The following is a 20,169-nucleotide window of genomic DNA, read 5'->3' as shown; positions in this document are numbered from 1 at the left end:
GATAGGTAGAGGTTTTAGTGGCAAGATAGGATCTTAGCTCGCAATTATCAAATCCAATCTGGTAGCCTGCAAAATCAGTGACCAAGACATGAAAGGGAGATGATGCAGAGCGGGAAAAGAAAGAAGGGGAGGGCCAATTGGAGGAATGAACACAAACATCAAACAGGATTAGACGTGGTCCGACGTTTCTTTACTCTCCTTTATTCCTTTATTTTGCGGCCGACATCAGCGACCGCTGTTAGCATTTGAATAGCAAAGGTGTTTCAGAATATTTAAACACATCCAGAAATTAAGGCGAACATGGCTGAAATGGCTGCAGCATATGAAAATCAGACTATAGACAAAATACATTGGCACATTGGATGCACATTGGAGGGACTCCCCTCTCCTCTCTGTGCATTTTTCTGCAACTCTGACCAGAATTCAATTTGACTCTGGGTAATTTTCCTCCGTTAGCATTCAATATATTTTCATCACTCTGGTTGCTTACTCTGGGTATTTTCTGACTGCTCCAACCCCCAGCCCACCACCGTGCTTCTCCCTCCCTCCTTCCCACCCCTCCCCACCTCTGTCTGTCAAAGCAAAGGCCAGTCCCCAGATGGGAATCTTTATCAAAGAAAAGCACAAAAGAACCAGCACTGTTCCAAGGCTGTCAGGTAAATGGAATTTCCGCTGAGACAAGATGTGGAATTACCGGCACAGAGAGTGCATGTTTTTTTCGCAAGGGCACCCACTCGGCAAAAACAAGGAAAGGAGAGAATGAAGCAAAGCATGGCGAAATTGGACTTAACAATCCTCCACTGAATGCGATACTGCTATTTAACACTCTTTGAACACATACTGTGCCTCTCATCTGCGTATAGCTCAGTGGGTAAAGCAAGACACTCACACTTAGCATGGTTATTTGTTCTATTCTCTGTATGGCTGAATGGGTTTAGTATGGTATTGTCAGAAAAAGGACAAGGATTTTATTCTTGGTGTAGCTCATTGGCTAGAGCCATGGCACTGACAACAGTCACCCCCGCCGATTGTTGTACTGCAAGCCTCTGTGGATAACAATGTACAGAAAGCGAGCTGTGCCACTTTGATTGGAGTGACGTGAAATGAGTTGTGGATGTTATTTCGTCATTGTCAAATCAGGGCCATGTTCCCAGAAGGGTGCCAGCTATCATTTTCCCGGAGGCAGTGGTAGTCCACAGCAGTGCACGTAAGCCCACAGGCTCTCAGGTTCCAGCAGTGAACTACAGCAGCTGTTCACACTTATGAGGTGCATTTTTCTGGTTAAAGGTGGGCACATTGTGAAATCAGCTGCTGTAGTGTTTCATAAGAACGAGTACCTGCAGATTGCTGGCGCTTTTTTTTTTTTAGGGCTGTCAAAATTGGCCAAACATGACATTTGATTATTCCTTCTAAAAAAAACACACAGGTTCGAATATATTTGAATATCTAGCCTATTTTTGTGCATTGTGTCCATTAGAGGGCGAACCAATAAAACGGGAGACTTAACTACTATTTATTTCAACATAATCATTTATTTAAAAAGATCTAGATACTGCATTACAAAATAACCTAATAAAAATAATGCCCTATATAATGTAAAACATCATATAAATACTGTAGACCTCTAGCCGGTTTGTCCTCTAACCAAGTCTTGCCGTTCCTTGAATTTGTCTGTCGATTTCGGTGTCGGTCCTTACCAACAGTGTTTCCTGAATCTCTCCAGTTAGACATGTTCATTGCCATCTTCTCCTTCAAACTTGTTATTTGTTTTCTTCCGGTTGCGCCAGCTGCATGATAGAAACGTCACCAATACGCCTGCATGCTCACTGTTAACTCTCTGGAGGACCGGCTGGGCTCATTCAGACAGGGAGCTGAACGTTTAGGGAGCAGCAGCCCAGGCCCAACACAATGAGTTAAATATATATTCGTATTTAGAATATTTGTTGACAGCCCTAGTTCTTTAACCTAGTGGTTAAAGAACTAGAAACACTACAACTTGCAGTTAAAATGCAAGCACAGCCTGGATCAAAAAAGTAAATTACTTTATCCGCTAACTCAATAGCAGCTACCGAGGTTCAGAGCATTTCAAATCCCAGTGTCTTCAGTGGAACTACTTGCTGGCCAACAACAGCTATCAAGTCTCAATGAAGCTAAGTTTCCAACTTGAGATCTTGCACGAAGCTTCCGTTTTGCCATCATGAAGTGGGCTTCAAACATTTCAAAAAGCTTCAAACTATGTGCTTTTTTAGTCACGCTAGTCATCTGGCTTTTTCGGATGTCGATATCAGTCGGCCAGTTGGTCCACTACTTTGATCCAGACTATATTGTATATGACTAATGTCTCTATAACTATTGGATGCATTGAATGCAATTTGGTCCCCTACACAGGATTGGTTACCCCATGGGTAGTCTGGATCAACGGATGTACAGTGCTGGGATACAGCCTGACATCTGGCGCTTCCCTCCCATTTCGCTATCTATTTATATAAGAGCACCGTTGCTGCATCCGGGGCTTAGCACTGGCCAGGGCGGTTTTGATTAAAGAAATACAAACAAGCCAAAGCGTTCTTTTTTTCCTATCTCAGATTGGATGAACGGTTGGATAATGGTGATAAAATGTCTGACCTGCGTGCAACCCAAGTCAGGAAGGTTTAACCCTCATCACTGTGTTGGTCTAGAAGGGCTCACTGCCAATCAGTAGTTACATGCCACGGCAAGTCTTTGATACATTGCTAGGGTAAATTGCACATTTTTTTGCTTCTTAATTTGTTCATTTTTTCCGTTCCATACAGGCAATCACAGCCTCTACCCCTCACTTTAAAATAGCTTATTGCTTATTCCACATTCATTTTCTGTCAGACCATTTCAGAGGTCAGCTTCATCTTCTGACTGCATTGCAAAGGGGCCGACTTTTTCAACTTCTTTGTTCTGGTTTTTTCTTCTTCAATTGTTTATCTTTTATTCATATAGAAATCTTTTGGAGATTGAAAATGCTTTTCTTTCACAGACAGGCCATCTCTTCTCTCAAGTGTTTTTTTTTTCAGCAGACAAGAGCCCCGATGGAGTGGTTTGTCTTCTTAAGGCTGTGTAAAGACGGCACTCTGAAAAGGAAGTGCTCTAATGAATTCAGGTCAGGGTGTTATCTCTAGGCCTTTGCTAAATTGTTTCTATGAAATAGGTTTTGCTCCGTAAGAGCCAGTGGAGCAAGCCAGCAGAGGGAGGCGATTCCAATTAGAATTGTCTATTGGTTCAGTCCACCTCAGTTGTCAGCTATACTATAGACCGTAGATAAAGGTAATAAAGCCTGTAGTGTGTCGTGACAACCTAACAGAGATTCCATTCGGCCTGATAGACATTAGACAGGTTAGCCAAGCGCAACTCTTCAAGAGCCTTTATGCCTCGGAGGAGAAAACTAAGAGGTGAATCTGTTATTCTTGTACTTGAAAGGTAGTATTGAGAAAAAAAGGCAATCATGGTTGGCTGAGAGACATTTTATAATACCAGTGTTACTATTACTATTACTACTATTGTATACTTATTGTTGTAGTAAATACTTAATGTTTAAGAAGACTTATATAGGTTGTTATTCATTTCTATTGTGGGGGGCGGCTGTGGCTTAGGTGGTAGAGCGGTCACCTGCCAATCAGAAGGTTGGTGGTTCAATCCCTGGCCCTGCAGTCCCATGTAGAAGTGTCCTTGGGCAAGACACTGAACCCCGAATTTCTCCCGATGCTGCGCCATCGGTGTGTGAGTATGTGTGAATGTTTGTCTGATAAGCAGGTGGCACCTTGTATGGCAGCCTCGGCCACAGTGTATGTGTGAATGGTTCCTGTATGATGTAAAAGCGCCTTGAGTAGTTAACAATAAAAGTTCATTTACATTGAAATTAGTGCTGTCAAACGATTAAAATATTTAATCGCATTAATGTCATAGTTAACTCGCAATTAATCGCACATTTTTCTCTATTCTAAATGTCCCTTGATTTCTTTTTTTCCCATAATTTTTTCTCATTTTAATGCTCTTATCAACATGATACGATACTTTTAAAACGGTGCCTGAACCGAAAGATTTTTATATATATATATATATATATATATATATATATATATATATATACACTCACCTTGAAGATGCAATTATCTAATCAACCAATCACTTGGAAGCTGCTTCAATGCATTTAGGGGTGTTGTCCAGGTCTAGACAATCTCCTGAACTCCAAACTGAATGTCAGAATGGGAAAGAAAGGTGATCTAAGCAACTTTGAGCGTGGCATGGTTGTTGGTGCCAGACGGGCTGGTTTGAGTATTTTCCAATCTGCTCAGTTACTGGGATTTTCATGCACAACCATTTCTAGGGTTTACAAAGAATGGTCTGAAAAAGGAAAAACTTCCAGTATGCGGCAGTCCTGTGGGCGAAAACGCCTTGTTGATGCTAGAGGTCAGAGGAGAATGGGCCAACTAATTCCAGCTGATAGAAGATCAACTTTGACTCAAATAACCACTCGTTACAACTGAGGTATGCAGCCAAGCAATTGTGAAGCCACAACACACACAACCTTGAGGCAGATGGGCTACACCAGCAGAAGACCCCACCGGGTACCACTCATCTCCACTAAAAATAGGAAAATGAGGCTACAATTTGCACAAGCTCACCAAAATTGGACCTTTCAAGACTGGAAAAATGTTGCCTGGTCTGATGAGTCTCGATTTCTGTTGAGACATTCAGATGGTAGAGTCAGAATTTGGCGTAAACAGAATGAGAACATGGATCCGTCATGCCTTGTTACCACTGGGCAGGCTGGTGGTGGTGGTGTAATGGTGTGGAGAATGTTTTCTTGGCCCCTTAGTACCAATTGGGCATCGTTTAAATGCCACAGCCTACCTGAGCATTGTTTCTGACCATGTCCATCCCTTTATGACCACCATGTACCCATCATCTGATGGCTACTTCCAGCAGGATAATGCACCATGTCACAAAGCTCAAATCATTTGAAATTGGTTTCTTGAACATGACAATGAGTTCACTGTACTAAAATGGCCCCCACAGTCACCAGATATCAACCCAATAGAACATCTTTGGGATGTGGTGGAACAGGAGCTTCGTGCCCTGTATGTGCATCCCACAAGTCTCCATCAACTGCAAGATGCTATCCTATCAATATATAATATATAATAATACATTTGTGACTAGACAGTGTTGGGCCAGGCCAGTTATTCAGTCACCTAGAGCAGGGTCAGGGTTATATGAAAGCCTATTATTCCTGGCCACACAAACAGACTCATGAAACGTATCCATGATGCAGTGATGGAGTACTCGAGTCCTGTGCGTGGCGCTATTCTCTGGACTCGTGACTCAACCTGGACTCACGCACTGATGACTTGAACTCGGACTTGGACTCGAGGATTTATGAAATCAGACTTGAGCATAGAGCTGCTCGATTATGGAAAAAATTATAATCAGGATTATTTTGGTCAGTATTGAAATCACAATTATTTAACACGATTAGTCATTGTCTTTTGGAAAGATGTTGCATTTATTGAACTTAGAAAACAGTAAAACAGTTAAACAAATCAACAGTGAAAACACCTTGAACTGTGACATTTCCCTTAATACTTTTCCCGTTTGAACTTTTGTTTTTTGTTACTTGCAAAACGTAATGTGCAAAATAATAGTTTTTTTTCCGATTCATTTGTTTTTGTGATCAATAGGAACCGAAATCGTAATCATGATTAAAATTTTGATTAATTCCACAGCCCTACTTGAGCATTCATGAAATAGGACTCGGAAGTTGGTTGGTTTCTGACTACTTTTATGTGAAATAGGGCATAAAAATGTGATATAAGATATTGTGTATATATTTAATCTGTAACTGTTTGATGCGGGGGCAGTGCGTGTGTCCTCTACCTGCGACTGTAGTTCATGATGCATGTGCCCCCCACTACATGTTCACGTTGGGAAGATGGAAAGGGATGCACCCCGGCTCGTGAAGTTCGCCTTCACAGATTTTACATCCACTGCTGGAAAGAGCACCGCGAAATGTTCCATTTGTGAACGCACTAATTGAGGAGAAGACTGGGACCGTCAGTAATGTAGACCCTCTTTTATCTGTATATCAGCTCTTTGAAGGTGCCAGAGTGGAGCAATTGAGGCAGTGTTGGAATTCAACTCAGACTCAACCTTGATGTCTCAAACTCGGGACTCGGACTTGGACTTGAACGCTGGTAATGGTGACTCGACTTGGACTCAGACTCTTCTTTAGTGACTCGGACTCGAACACCGGAGACTTGAGACTCGACTCAAACTCAGGTAATGGTGACTCGCCTCGGACACCACTCTGACTCTTCTTTAGTGAATCAAATTCGAACACTGGTGACTTTGAGACTCAACTCGAACTCAGGTTATGGTGACTCCCGTCGGTCTCGACTCTGACTCTTCTTTAGTGACTCGGCATGGTTGTTGGTGCCAGACGGGCTGGTTTGAGTATTTTCCAATCTGCTCAGTTACTGGGATTTTCATGCACAACCATTTCTAGGGTTTACAAAGAATGGTCTGAAAAAGGAAAAACTTCCAGTATGCGGCAGTCCTGTGGGCGAAAACGCCTTGTTGATGCTAGAGGTCAGAGGAGAATGGGCCAACTAATTCCAGCTGATAGAAGATCAACTTTGACTCAAATAACCACTCGTTACAACTGAGGTATGCAGCCAAGCAATTGTGAAGCCACAACACACACAACCTTGAGGCAGATGGGCTACACCAGCAGAAGACCCCACCGGGTACCACTCATCTCCACTAAAAATAGGAAAATGAGGCTACAATTTGCACAAGCTCACCAAAATTGGACCTTTCAAGACTGGAAAAATGTTGCCTGGTCTGATGAGTCTCGATTTCTGTTGAGACATTCAGATGGTAGAGTCAGAATTTGGCGTAAACAGAATGAGAACATGGATCCGTCATGCCTTGTTACCACTGGGCAGGCTGGTGGTGGTGGTGTAATGGTGTGGAGAATGTTTTCTTGGCCCCTTAGTACCAATTGGGCATCGTTTAAATGCCACAGCCTACCTGAGCATTGTTTCTGACCATGTCCATCCCTTTATGACCACCATGTACCCATCATCTGATGGCTACTTCCAGCAGGATAATGCACCATGTCACAAAGCTCAAATCATTTGAAATTGGTTTCTTGAACATGACAATGAGTTCACTGTACTAAAATGGCCCCCACAGTCACCAGATATCAACCCAATAGAACATCTTTGGGATGTGGTGGAACAGGAGCTTCGTGCCCTGTATGTGCATCCCACAAGTCTCCATCAACTGCAAGATGCTATCCTATCAATATATAATATATAATAATACATTTGTGACTAGACAGTGTTGGGCCAGGCCAGTTATTCAGTCACCTAGAGCAGGGTCAGGGTTATATGAAAGCCTATTATTCCTGGCCACACAAACAGACTCATGAAACGTATCCATGATGCAGTGATGGAGTACTCGAGTCCTGTGCGTGGCGCTATTCTCTGGACTCGTGACTCAACCTGGACTCACGCACTGATGACTTGAACTCGGACTTGGACTCGAGGATTTATGAAATCAGACTTGAGCATAGAGCTGCTCGATTATGGAAAAAATTATAATCAGGATTATTTTGGTCAGTATTGAAATCACAATTATTTAACACGATTAGTCATTGTCTTTTGGAAAGATGTTGCATTTATTGAACTTAGAAAACAGTAAAACAGTTAAACAAATCAACAGTGAAAACACCTTGAACTGTGACATTTCCCTTAATACTTTTCCCGTTTGAACTTTTGTTTTTTGTTACTTGCAAAACGTAATGTGCAAAATAATAGTTTTTTTTCCGATTCATTTGTTTTTGTGATCAATAGGAACCGAAATCGTAATCATGATTAAAATTTTGATTAATTCCACAGCCCTACTTGAGCATTCATGAAATAGGACTCGGAAGTTGGTTGGTTTCTGACTACTTTTATGTGAAATAGGGCATAAAAATGTGATATAAGATATTGTGTATATATTTAATCTGTAACTGTTTGATGCGGGGGCAGTGCGTGTGTCCTCTACCTGCGACTGTAGTTCATGATGCATGTGCCCCCCACTACATGTTCACGTTGGGAAGATGGAAAGGGATGCACCCCGGCTCGTGAAGTTCGCCTTCACAGATTTTACATCCACTGCTGGAAAGAGCACCGCGAAATGTTCCATTTGTGAACGCACTAATTGAGGAGAAGACTGGGACCGTCAGTAATGTAGACCCTCTTTTATCTGTATATCAGCTCTTTGAAGGTGCCAGAGTGGAGCAATTGAGGCAGTGTTGGAATTCAACTCAGACTCAACCTTGATGTCTCAAACTCGGGACTCGGACTTGGACTTGAACGCTGGTAATGGTGACTCGACTTGGACTCAGACTCTTCTTTAGTGACTCGGACTCGAACACCGGAGACTTTGAGACTCGACTCAAACTCAGGTAATGGTGACTCGCCTCGGACACCACTCTGACTCTTCTTTAGTGAATCAAATTCGAACACTGGTGACTTTGAGACTCAACTCGAACTCAGGTTATGGTGACTCCCGTCGGTCTCGACTCTGACTCTTCTTTAGTGACTCGGCATGGTTGTTGGTGCCAGACGGGCTGGTTTGAGTATTTTCCAATCTGCTCAGTTACTGGGATTTTCATGCACAACCATTTCTAGGGTTTACAAAGAATGGTCTGAAAAAGGAAAAACTTCCAGTATGCGGCAGTCCTGTGGGCGAAAACGCCTTGTTGATGCTAGAGGTCAGAGGAGAATGGGCCAACTAATTCCAGCTGATAGAAGATCAACTTTGACTCAAATAACCACTCGTTACAACTGAGGTATGCAGCCAAGCAATTGTGAAGCCACAACACACACAACCTTGAGGCAGATGGGCTACACCAGCAGAAGACCCCACCGGGTACCACTCATCTCCACTAAAAATAGGAAAATGAGGCTACAATTTGCACAAGCTCACCAAAATTGGACCTTTCAAGACTGGAAAAATGTTGCCTGGTCTGATGAGTCTCGATTTCTGTTGAGACATTCAGATGGTAGAGTCAGAATTTGGCGTAAACAGAATGAGAACATGGATCCGTCATGCCTTGTTACCACTGGGCAGGCTGGTGGTGGTGGTGTAATGGTGTGGAGAATGTTTTCTTGGCCCCTTAGTACCAATTGGGCATCGTTTAAATGCCACAGCCTACCTGAGCATTGTTTCTGACCATGTCCATCCCTTTATGACCACCATGTACCCATCATCTGATGGCTACTTCCAGCAGGATAATGCACCATGTCACAAAGCTCAAATCATTTGAAATTGGTTTCTTGAACATGACAATGAGTTCACTGTACTAAAATGGCCCCCACAGTCACCAGATATCAACCCAATAGAACATCTTTGGGATGTGGTGGAACAGGAGCTTCGTGCCCTGTATGTGCATCCCACAAGTCTCCATCAACTGCAAGATGCTATCCTATCAATATGGGCCAACATTTCTAAAGAATGCTTCCAGCACCTTGTTGAATCAATGCCACGAAGAATTAAGACAGTTCTGAAGGCGAAATGGGGTCAAACATGCTATTAGTAGGGTGTTCCTAATAATCTTCAAGGTGAGTGTATATGTATATATATATATATACATATATATATATATATATATATATATATATATGTATATATATATATATATATATATATATATATACATATATATATATATATATATATATATATATATATGTGTATATATATATATATATATATATATACACACATATATATATATATATATATATATATATTTAAAAAACGAGCACCTTGTTCAATTGTATTTGTCTGTTCTGTATGTTCAAAAATATAAAACAATAAAAAGTTGAAATAAAAAAAAGGAGCACAAAATGGCAAAAACAATAACTTTGAATGCACCACGAGGCTGGCGATGCGAGGCTGTTTTTCAGACAACGGCAGCTACAGTCTGGTGTTAAAATCCTCTCCAGTGAAATACAGTCACACTTTACACTGTTTAGCTGTCAGCATTTTAACCGTGTTTACTCCAGCTGCTAGCTAACAGTAGGCTAACGTTAGCTGCTGCTAAGTGTAGTGTTGACTAGCGTCCCGTGCGGCGATGTTTCAGTTCCCTCTAACGTCCGTTTTTGGAGCATCAGAGAGAAGCGTAGGCATAATCGATTAATTAGTTTAAAAGTAAAAAATTCTCTGATTCCAGCTTCTTAAATGTGAATATTTTCTAGTTTCTTAACTCCTCTATGACAGTAAACTGAATATCTTTGAGTTGTGGACAAAACAAGACATTTGAGGACGTCATATTGGACTTTAGAAAACACTGATGGACATTTTTCACCATTTCTGACATTTTATAGACCAAACAACTAATTGATTTATCGAGAAAATAATCTACAGATTGATCGACAATGACGAAGTAATCGTTAGTTGCAGCCCTAGCTGGGTGCAGCACTTGTTGTCTCTATGCGACTTCATGCATCCGCATACGCTCACTTCTCATTGGGAACAACTAAAAAAAGACGCTGACACTCAGGAAAAAAAAAAAAAAACCTATGTGGACACAGGCTGTTAACCAACAAACTTACAGCTACATGAATGCATCACAAACATGTCACACACATATGGGGGAAGCTCACTGCTGCTGCGTGGTGGTGTCATGCGGTGTGTGTGCGTGTGTGTGTGGGATGTGGATCATCAGAGAGAGAGAGAGAGAGAGGCGGCAGAACTCAGACGCACAGGCACATGTATACATGTGCACACTTGCGCACTCCCACACACTTTATTCGGTGGCATGATTAATCGCGGCATCTTTGGGAGTTTTAGAGGAGGTTCAGAAAACACATTTCAACTTCAAAAAGATTTTCCTTTTTTTTATCCTGCCGGTTTATTCATCAGGATTAATTCCTGCCTATTGCTTCTTTACTATTGCTGTCTTGGCGTCTTCCTCCCACCATCCGAGGTGACGAGGAAGTCACAGACCTCATTTGGATGCTGTAACAAATCCAACATTTCCACTCATCAGGTGATCCCGTCAAACATTTTCCCTGGTTCAGACTTTTGTTGCTGCTTATTTATTCGCAGGGTTTGAACAGTTGTAGATGAGCTGCGTGTTTTCTCGTAAGAAAGACAAAAACACTTAGTTATCTGTTAGTATAGAGGGAATAGGACACAGAACACACACACACATAGTCATACAGAATAATGAGAACATGCTTTGGCCTAGAGGCCATTTGTGGCCCGCATCTAGAAATAACATCTAGGACAAACATTTGTGACTAGACAGTGTTGGGCCAGGCCAGTTATTCAGTCACCTAGAGCAGGGTCAGGGTTATATGAAAGCCTATTATTCCTGGCCACACAAACAGACTCATGAAACGTATCCATGATGCAGTGATGGAGTACTCGAGTCCTGTGCGTGGCGCTATTCTCTGGACTCGTGACTCAACCTGGACTCACGCACTGATGACTTGAACTCGGACTTGGACTCGAGGATTTATGAAATCAGACTTGAGCATAGAGCTGCTCGATTATGGAAAAAATTATAATCAGGATTATTTTGGTCAGTATTGAAATCACAATTATTTAACACGATTAGTCATTGTCTTTTGGAAAGATGTTGCATTTATTGAACTTAGAAAACAGTAAAACAGTTAAACAAATCAACAGTGAAAACACCTTGAACTGTGACATTTCCCTTAATACTTTTCCCGTTTGAACTTTTGTTTTTTGTTACTTGCAAAACGTAATGTGCAAAATAATAGTTTTTTTTCCGATTCATTTGTTTTTGTGATCAATAGGAACCGAAATCGTAATCATGATTAAAATTTTGATTAATTCCACAGCCCTACTTGAGCATTCATGAAATAGGACTCGGAAGTTGGTTGGTTTCTGACTACTTTTATGTGAAATAGGGCATAAAAATGTGATATAAGATATTGTGTATATATTTAATCTGTAACTGTTTGATGCGGGGGCAGTGCGTGTGTCCTCTACCTGCGACTGTAGTTCATGATGCATGTGCCCCCCACTACATGTTCACGTTGGGAAGATGGAAAGGGATGCACCCCGGCTCGTGAAGTTCGCCTTCACAGATTTTACATCCACTGCTGGAAAGAGCACCGCGAAATGTTCCATTTGTGAACGCACTAATTGAGGAGAAGACTGGGACCGTCAGTAATGTAGACCCTCTTTTATCTGTATATCAGCTCTTTGAAGGTGCCAGAGTGGAGCAATTGAGGCAGTGTTGGAATTCAACTCAGACTCAACCTTGATGTCTCAAACTCGGGACTCGGACTTGGACTTGAACGCTGGTAATGGTGACTCGACTTGGACTCAGACTCTTCTTTAGTGACTCGGACTCGAACACCGGAGACTTTGAGACTCGACTCAAACTCAGGTAATGGTGACTCGCCTCGGACACCACTCTGACTCTTCTTTAGTGAATCAAATTCGAACACTGGTGACTTTGAGACTCAACTCGAACTCAGGTTATGGTGACTCCCGTCGGTCTCGACTCTGACTCTTCTTTAGTGACTCGGACTAGAACACTGGGGAATCGTGACTCGACTTGCACTCGAACTCAGGTAATGGTGACTCGCCTCGGACACGACTCTGACCCTTCTTTAGTGACTCGGATTCGAAGACTGGTGACTTTGAGACTTGACTCGAACTCAGGTTATGGTGACTCGCCTCTGTCTCGACTCTGACTCTTCTTTAGTGACTCGGACTAGAACACTGGGGAATCGTGACTCGACTCGCACTCAAACTCAGGTAATGGTGACTCGTCCCGGACTCGAGTCTGACTCTTCTTTAGTGACTCGGACATGGACTCGGACTCGACCACTGGGGACACGAGACTTGACTCGGACATGAAAGTTGGTGACTCGACTACAACACTGCCGTGATGATATAGCTGCAGACCCACCCATGAGGGTGGGCTTTACACAGTGCTGCCGCAGGTTTTGATTTTAAATGCATTTATCCCAGGCATACACACATACACGCCTAATCAATTTCCATCTTGGGCAGATTTATTATTTAATAGTCCTGCATGCGCAACCGCTGTCCTCACATAGCTCTGAATATTAATATAAATTTAGGTCACATTTGTATTCTAGTGCTGTTTGATTATGCAGAGTGGCGGACTTGATGATTCAGGGCAATTTCACGCTGCTGACATCGAAGTAGTATCAACAGCGGATGCATAGGAGTTTTTGTGGAGGGATCTTCCTCATCTTTTTTTGTGCTGATTTCTGGGACAGACCGATGTCTTTCTCGTGTGCAGGCTGCAATTCATCCTCTTTTGTTGCCAGTTTTCATAATTTTTTTTTTTGGCTGGGTGTCTCTCTGGAGACGAGGCAGCGAGCAGCCAGACTTCCCTCCATGGAATCACTTGCAGTTAAAAAATAGAGCAGCTCATTTTCTCTGCCGAAAGCCTGCAGTAGACTTATTTTAAAATCCAATTCCCTCACCTACACATGCATGCACAGTTGATCCTGCAAGCACACGCATAGGTAGAATACACACATGTATTGTATCACTATACTTACGATGAACTTTCAAAGGTAATAACTTATATTTATCTTGTCCTTTTAACATTCATCTATTCTAATCTTAAAACATAAAACCCCTGGCCAAATCGTTTTCTCTAAACCAAATCCAAACATTATGTTTACCCCTTGTTCAAGTGAAAATTGGCCAGAAATGATAACAACTTACCAGAAAGTCAAATTGGTTCTCCAAAAAAAATAAAGACACCCTCAGACAAGTACTACCTTCACATCGAACAATTTTGCGCCCCTCATTCAAAGTGAGGCTTGTTTTGGCATGCCATTTTAAGTGTGCAGTCATTTCCCCTGTAGTGACACAGCATCACTGCCGCAGGCCGAGCCATACCCCCACCATTCTGTTAATGATGTTGTGTGTAATTGAAAATAAATTGGAAATGGTGGCTCCCTTAAATGTACACTCTCCAGGTTTTCAAAATATGCTACAAGTGGAAAGCTCCTGAGTATGTACTTCTCTCTCTTTGTTATTAGTTTGGTTGTCTCCTCTCTACCAAACATCCTTCCTTTTGCTCTTTTCTTTCCTCCCTCATTCCTTCCTTCCTCTTATCTCTCTCCTTTCTGTCTTTTTTCCTGCCCTTTCTTTTTCCTTCATTTCTTCCCTCCTTCTTCCTCCCTCTGCATCTCTCTCCTTTCCTGTTTCCCTGTTTGTCTCCTTGAGCAAGACACTGAACCCCAAGTTGCTTCCGATGGGCAGGCCAGCACCTTGCATGGCAGCTCCGCCGCCATCTGTGTATGTATGAATGTGTGTGTGAACGGATAATTGAGAGGCAAATTGCAAAGCACTTTGTCCGGTAAAGTAGAAAGGCGCTATATAAGTGCAATCCATTTAACATTTTCTTGCCATAAAACATTTTGTTCAGCCAGTTCTGGTCGATGGAAAGAGATAGGAATAAATTATTCTACATTACACTTTAACAGTGCACTGCTGTCGCATTATGCTGATCAGATGCGACTAATAATGATATTATGCTAATGCCGAGCTACTGCGTAACATAGAAGGTACATTTATCTATCAGAAACCATGATGATGAGCAGAAGGTTCTTGTTTCAAACACATGGGGAGCTGTAAAGTGAGTTATTTAAAGCCATAAATCTCCCGGTGGAGCAAACATTGATTAATGATCACTAACCCTGTCAGGACCTTGTAGACATATTTTGGTAATTTTATGCTGCGAGGTGTTTGTAACCGTATGTTTATCTGGGATGCATGAGGGACAGAGGGGTCAGACGTGGTGTGAATTACACTGCACTCTAAAGAGCATCATGCATATTCATAGTAACATCCCAGTTTGGATCGTTCACGTCAGCAGACACAAACTAAATCAGGCCACTAAAAAAACTAATTTAAGCTTTTTGTGTTCCCCCCCATCCAATGCTTGGACTTCTTTGTAGTTTCTTCATGAATGAAATTCAGCACTCTGACACCTCTCTCATCGCCACAGGGGTGAAAGCGGTGTTCTCCGGCCATTATCATCGAAACGCCGGCGGTTGCCACGACGGCCTGGACATGGTCGTGAGCTCGGCCATCGGGTGTCAGCTCGGCGAGGACACCCACGGCCTCAGGGTGGTCGTAGTGACCGCCGACGACATCGTCCACCGCTACCACAGTCTGGAGCAGCTGAGCGTGCACGGCATGGACGAGGACCTCAGGAAGCTGCTGCAGGTCTGAAGGCCAAAGGAGGGAAAATCTGAAAAAACTACAACAATTTGGGTTTTCAGTGAATTGTTTTTTGTTTTATAGCATTTTGAGCCCCTGTTCTTAGAGGCACTCAAGAAGGTTTTTGGAGACTGGCGCGTTGGTCAACACGTCAGCACATAAGAATGTGAGATATTAAATTCATTCATACTGTGTGTTCCTAGTACATCATTTTCTCCAATGTAATAAGCTAAAACTTCATGCTTAGGCTTACGATCTTCCAGCGAACAAGTCTCAAAGGTGACCAATCACCAAAAGTCTGCATATTCAATAAAGTGGAAAAAATTATCATTTATATTGAGGCATGTTGGATTAGAAAATACGAAAATAGCAGTGAGTTCAAACCAACAAAAATGCAACTACAAGCCAAATAATAAAGCGTACGGAATCTCATAATTACGTTAAATTGTGTTTAGTTTCTCTCTCTACTGAATGTTTTCCTTGGAGCGTCTCTTGGCAGAATGGATGTTATTATTTCTGCATCATGGGAGTTGTAGGAAATCACTAAGGTTAAGACAAAGTGACGGACGAGGTAAACATACAGTACATAGATACATTTCAGCTTCATCCCAAAATGACTACTGGACTGCACTGAATGCAGCAGGTTAATGTTATCTAACAGTGTGAGAGTATTAAAGCAACACTAGGTAACTTTTCCTGCTTCGGTCCCCCTACAGGTTGGAAGCGGAATTGTCCATTACATTACATTACGCAACAGTGCTCAAATTATCTTTTTGTCTTTAAGGGGGTCTCTCTATCTCATAAAAAAAAGTTGGCACACCCCGCACATAGCCTAACAAGGCTATACAATTAAATAGCCTAGGCGCGAGTGGCACTTTTGCGCAGTATATGCGCACGGTAGGCCTATGCTATAACTTGACACACGCACACAACAGACAGAGAGATTTTTTTTTTACAGAAATGGATTCATTTGAATTAATTTCAACATATTATTGATTGTAATAGTCATACTCATTTGAACCAGACCACCGTCTCAGATATCCTCAGTGTCAAACACAATAATGCATGTAGTCTTTAACTTATACACAGGAAAAATGCACTAACTGGCAGAAATTAATAAAGCCATTGCACAGCCAAACTATGTTCTAGTTTTATAATGTACACGTAGTGATAACAACACCTGGGTGTTCAGTCATCTCATGTGTTGAACCGTGGAAATAAATAGACGAACAATTTTGGAATTTGCACTGAGATGTTGTCGGGAAGCCTATTCACTGAATCCGCCATCAGAGATTGCATTGTATTGCTGACAGGTGTTTCAAAATATCTGGGAACTTTTCCGGAGCTCTGAATGGCAGAGGATAGCTACAGATTTATTTATTGAAGATGTATTGGTGGTATTTACCTCAAAAGCAAGGTGACTTCTTCGGACTTGCGAGTGCTGTCCAATCGATCGTATGGGGTTTGCTCACATAGCCTAGTGGTGTGGTGGTGAAGTGCAGTCATGCTGCATTCATGAGCGTAGGGTAGGCTCAGGTCTACGTCCCGTAGTAGCCTATATTTTATATTTTAATTTAACGTATTTAATGGTATGAGACAGCACAGGGATTTGATAATGAGCGTTGTTTAAGATTAAATTACACTTGACACCTTCAGATATGAGAGACCCCCTCAGATTTTTGACTTTATTGCTTTCATGGGAGCCAGTCCTCACTCTATGGGAGCTTGGCTCCCTCTGGCTCCCACGTAATTCGAGCACTGTTACGCACGTTTGCCAGATCGGGTAGCAGATCGGTAGTTCGAATGAACTGGACAATGTAATGTAATGGACAATTCCGCTTCCAACCTGTAGGGGGACCGAAGAGGGAAAAGTTCTCTAGTGTTGCTTGAAAGGGTGGAATTTTTCTTTAATGATCCTAAACTAAACTATGCCGTAGTCTAATACCTTGTGGGCTATCCTATGCAAGCTATTCTTATCATCATATTTTTATGTTTGTTTATGTTTAATGTGGTACAATGTTTAAGATGTGGAGTTGACTGCTGACCTGATCAGACTTTGAGCTGTCTGTTTATCGACCCTTACACTGCCCTTACAGGTAAAAGAAACTGAGAAGCTGTTTTTTACCGTCCAGCCAGCATACTGTTTTAGATAGTCTTTTAATATATGTTGGCTTAAAAGATTATTGTTAATCCATATCAATTATAACAAAAATAAATTATAATCTTTAAGAATTCAGTCCTGGTTGATAAAGAAACATTTCACGGGTGACACCTGTGGCAATATTTAAAACTGATCTACTGTATAAAAGAAAATACATGGTCTTTCCTGTGACTGCTTCACAATAAAAGCCACACAGGTTTTGCCTGTTACACACTTTTAAATGAAGCAGCAGGTGAAGGAAATGTCCAGTTAGCATTAGCTGTAACCGTAACTTAATACAGCTCTGATATCAATCAGATAAAACAGTAAGGCTGAATAACATACTTGATTTCATGTGAATCCCCTGTGCGTGTGAAAGGTATTTAAATTCAGCGCAGGAATGGCGGACCCCTAGACTGGGTAAACCCAGCCCGATCTGCCGGCTATTTGATTTCGCCCTGCAGCTCAGGCTGGAAACCTGTACGTTTATCTATCCTGCTTCTGTTAGAAATTTGCGGGAACCAATCACAAACTGGCTTATCCACCTGGCGCGCTATTGGCAGGTTAAACACGATGACGATAGAGAAGCGACCAAGCAGCTTTTTGTTTACATTCAACAAGCCGGCCACCGAAGCGCAGCACTCCACGGCAGCAACCCGTTGATGCCGCTGTCGCTGCTACGTCACCCGGATATCGTTGGTCTGATTGGTTGAAGGACTATCCAATTTTGCATACAGAATCATTTGAACTATGCCCGTTGATCACGCCTCTTGTGCAGTAGAAAATACAGAGCAGACTCCCCAGACTAATGTTCAATCTTAAAATATTGGGATTGGTCTGGTGATAGCCAGACTAGCAGACCCCGCCACTAACCAGGATAAACTATTCTATAAAGAGGTAATTACTAGCCTGGTTGACACCAGACCATTCTCAGTTGTAACTGAGAGTGGGTCTGGGCAAGGTTCATTCACAGCCCATTTCCAAAGGGGCGTCACCAACGGACACCGCTCAAATGTCTCTGGGCGCATTGGACCAATCAGACCAACGATCAGGGTGACGTAGCAGCGACAGTGGCATCAACGGGTTGCTGCACTTCGGTGGCCGCCATGTTGAACGTAAACAAAAAGCTGCTCGCCGTCACTGTCCTATTGTCATCGCGTAAAGCCCACCTCAACGGTTGCGATTGGTGTAAAGCCCACCTCAACGGTTGCGATTGGTGTAAAGCCCGCCTCAACGGTTGCGATTGGTGCCTCGATCTGGAAAAATTGGAAATGGGCTTGAATGGGCTCTTGGCCAGACTGACTTGCAGAGCAAATTTCAAATTTGCCGGAAGTTTGTCAGGGTTTTCCCAGGCTAGGTAATTACAGAATGTAAATGCATTGAAAGGTGATTGCAGAAAAAAATGGGGTTTTACTTTGTGAAAATCTTTAACTTGTTTGAATCCTTAATGTCTAAAGGTCTGATTCTTTGTTGGGAAGCAGAATTTATTTGTGCCCAAACCCATCATTCCAATACAGATAAATTACTACAGTATGGCACGAGTGTTGCAGTATCCATGTGGTTTTTTTCAAGCTACTTTTTTCGTTTATGAAAACGTAGATCTAGACTGTTTTTGGTAAATATTTCATCATTGAACCAGCGATTTAACCAAAATGTTTAATGCAACACTTAACATTTAATCCCAACCAATCAGTTTAATCAGTTTGGGACTCTCGCTGTGAACTGTGAAGTAAATAAAGTGAATAAGGTGTAATTGTGTTGTTAAATGCCAAACTAAAGGACTGGTGTCAGGCTGATAGAACGTAGTGATAGTGATGTGATTAATGGTGGGAGAAGGAGCGCAGTATTCCCTGACTGTTGGTCAGGCACAGTGTAACAGCCTACTAGCTGCAGGCTTATTGGGAAGCTCACAGTCCTCAAATTGTCTTTAAAATGGACATTTCTGCAACTAAATGACTTTCTCTGAGAGCCCTAAATGACTCTACTGGATCTCACACACACACACACACACACAGACAGACTCTCACACTTGCTCTGACCAACTGGGAATTTAAGAGAGTTGTCATGGCAACCCTTTAGCAACACATCTGTGTGTGTCGGAGAGAGACAGGAGAGAAAGTGTACGTACTGCCTGGCTCTGTGTGTGTGTGTGTGTGTGTGTGTGTGTGTGTGTGTGTGTGTGTGTGTCCGTCGTTGGTCTGGCGGGTACTGTAGGTGATTTTTCCATCAGCGGCGTGATCGCTGACCTCATTTCACACTGACGGATTCTGTCTCTTTTCCAAAAAGTCAGCATGTGATGGAGGGGGGGGGGGTCTGAGAGAAATGGATAATGAGTGTGATGTGTGAAAGGCGACTCTGTCCATCTCCTTCATTTCCTGTCTGAGAAGGAACCTTATGTCCTTATCTATTTTTATATCCTCGTTGTAGCCGAGCTCAATCACATTGTTCTTTATCTTGCGTTGTGTGTGAATTTGTTTTAGAGCACATTTGCTCTATGAATCGGGGAACATCACACGCTCTGACTTGTTCCTGTGTTAAATTCTAATGAATGACCATACTGGACGACACTATGACTGTGACATGATTGGTTGTATTTTTATAATAAATGTTGTTTAATCTTATGATGGCCGGGTGTGACTGTGTTTATTATATTGCGTTAGCCATTCTCAGTACTTTAAAAGTTGTACCACAAGCAACTTTTCATGCACGTTTCTAAACCGTAGTAAGACGCATAACTCCTATTGTCTTCA

At 42.2% G+C, this 20,169-nt stretch overlaps 1 protein-coding gene and 1 long non-coding RNA gene across 2 annotated transcripts in view; both read left to right on the top strand.

Annotated features, from left to right (window-relative positions):
• Positions 1-15,472, top strand: part of cpped1 (calcineurin-like phosphoesterase domain containing 1) — a 51,883-nt gene extending 36,411 nt beyond the window's left edge. Inside the window, exon 6 of the mRNA XM_031297997.2 lies at positions 15,065-15,472. Coding sequence (XP_031153857.1) covers positions 15,065-15,291 — 227 coding nt within the window. The 3' untranslated portion in view covers positions 15,292-15,472. The remainder of the gene's footprint in view (positions 1-15,064) is intronic.
• A 2,799-nt stretch (positions 15,473-18,271) lies between these two features.
• On the top strand, positions 18,272-18,950 carry LOC116048772. Its single transcript, XR_004104737.2, has 2 exons — positions 18,272-18,316; positions 18,777-18,950. It is a non-coding gene; the product is annotated as an uncharacterized LOC116048772 (long non-coding RNA).
• Positions 18,951-20,169: the final 1,219 nt, after the last annotated feature.

The sequence above is a fragment of the Sander lucioperca genome, chromosome 22 (assembly GCF_008315115.2).
Source record: "Sander lucioperca isolate FBNREF2018 chromosome 22, SLUC_FBN_1.2, whole genome shotgun sequence".
Taxonomy (NCBI): domain Eukaryota; kingdom Metazoa; phylum Chordata; class Actinopteri; order Perciformes; family Percidae; genus Sander; species Sander lucioperca.
The sequence above is the reverse complement of the archived record's forward strand: the minus strand, read 5'-3'. Positions and strand labels throughout refer to the sequence as shown.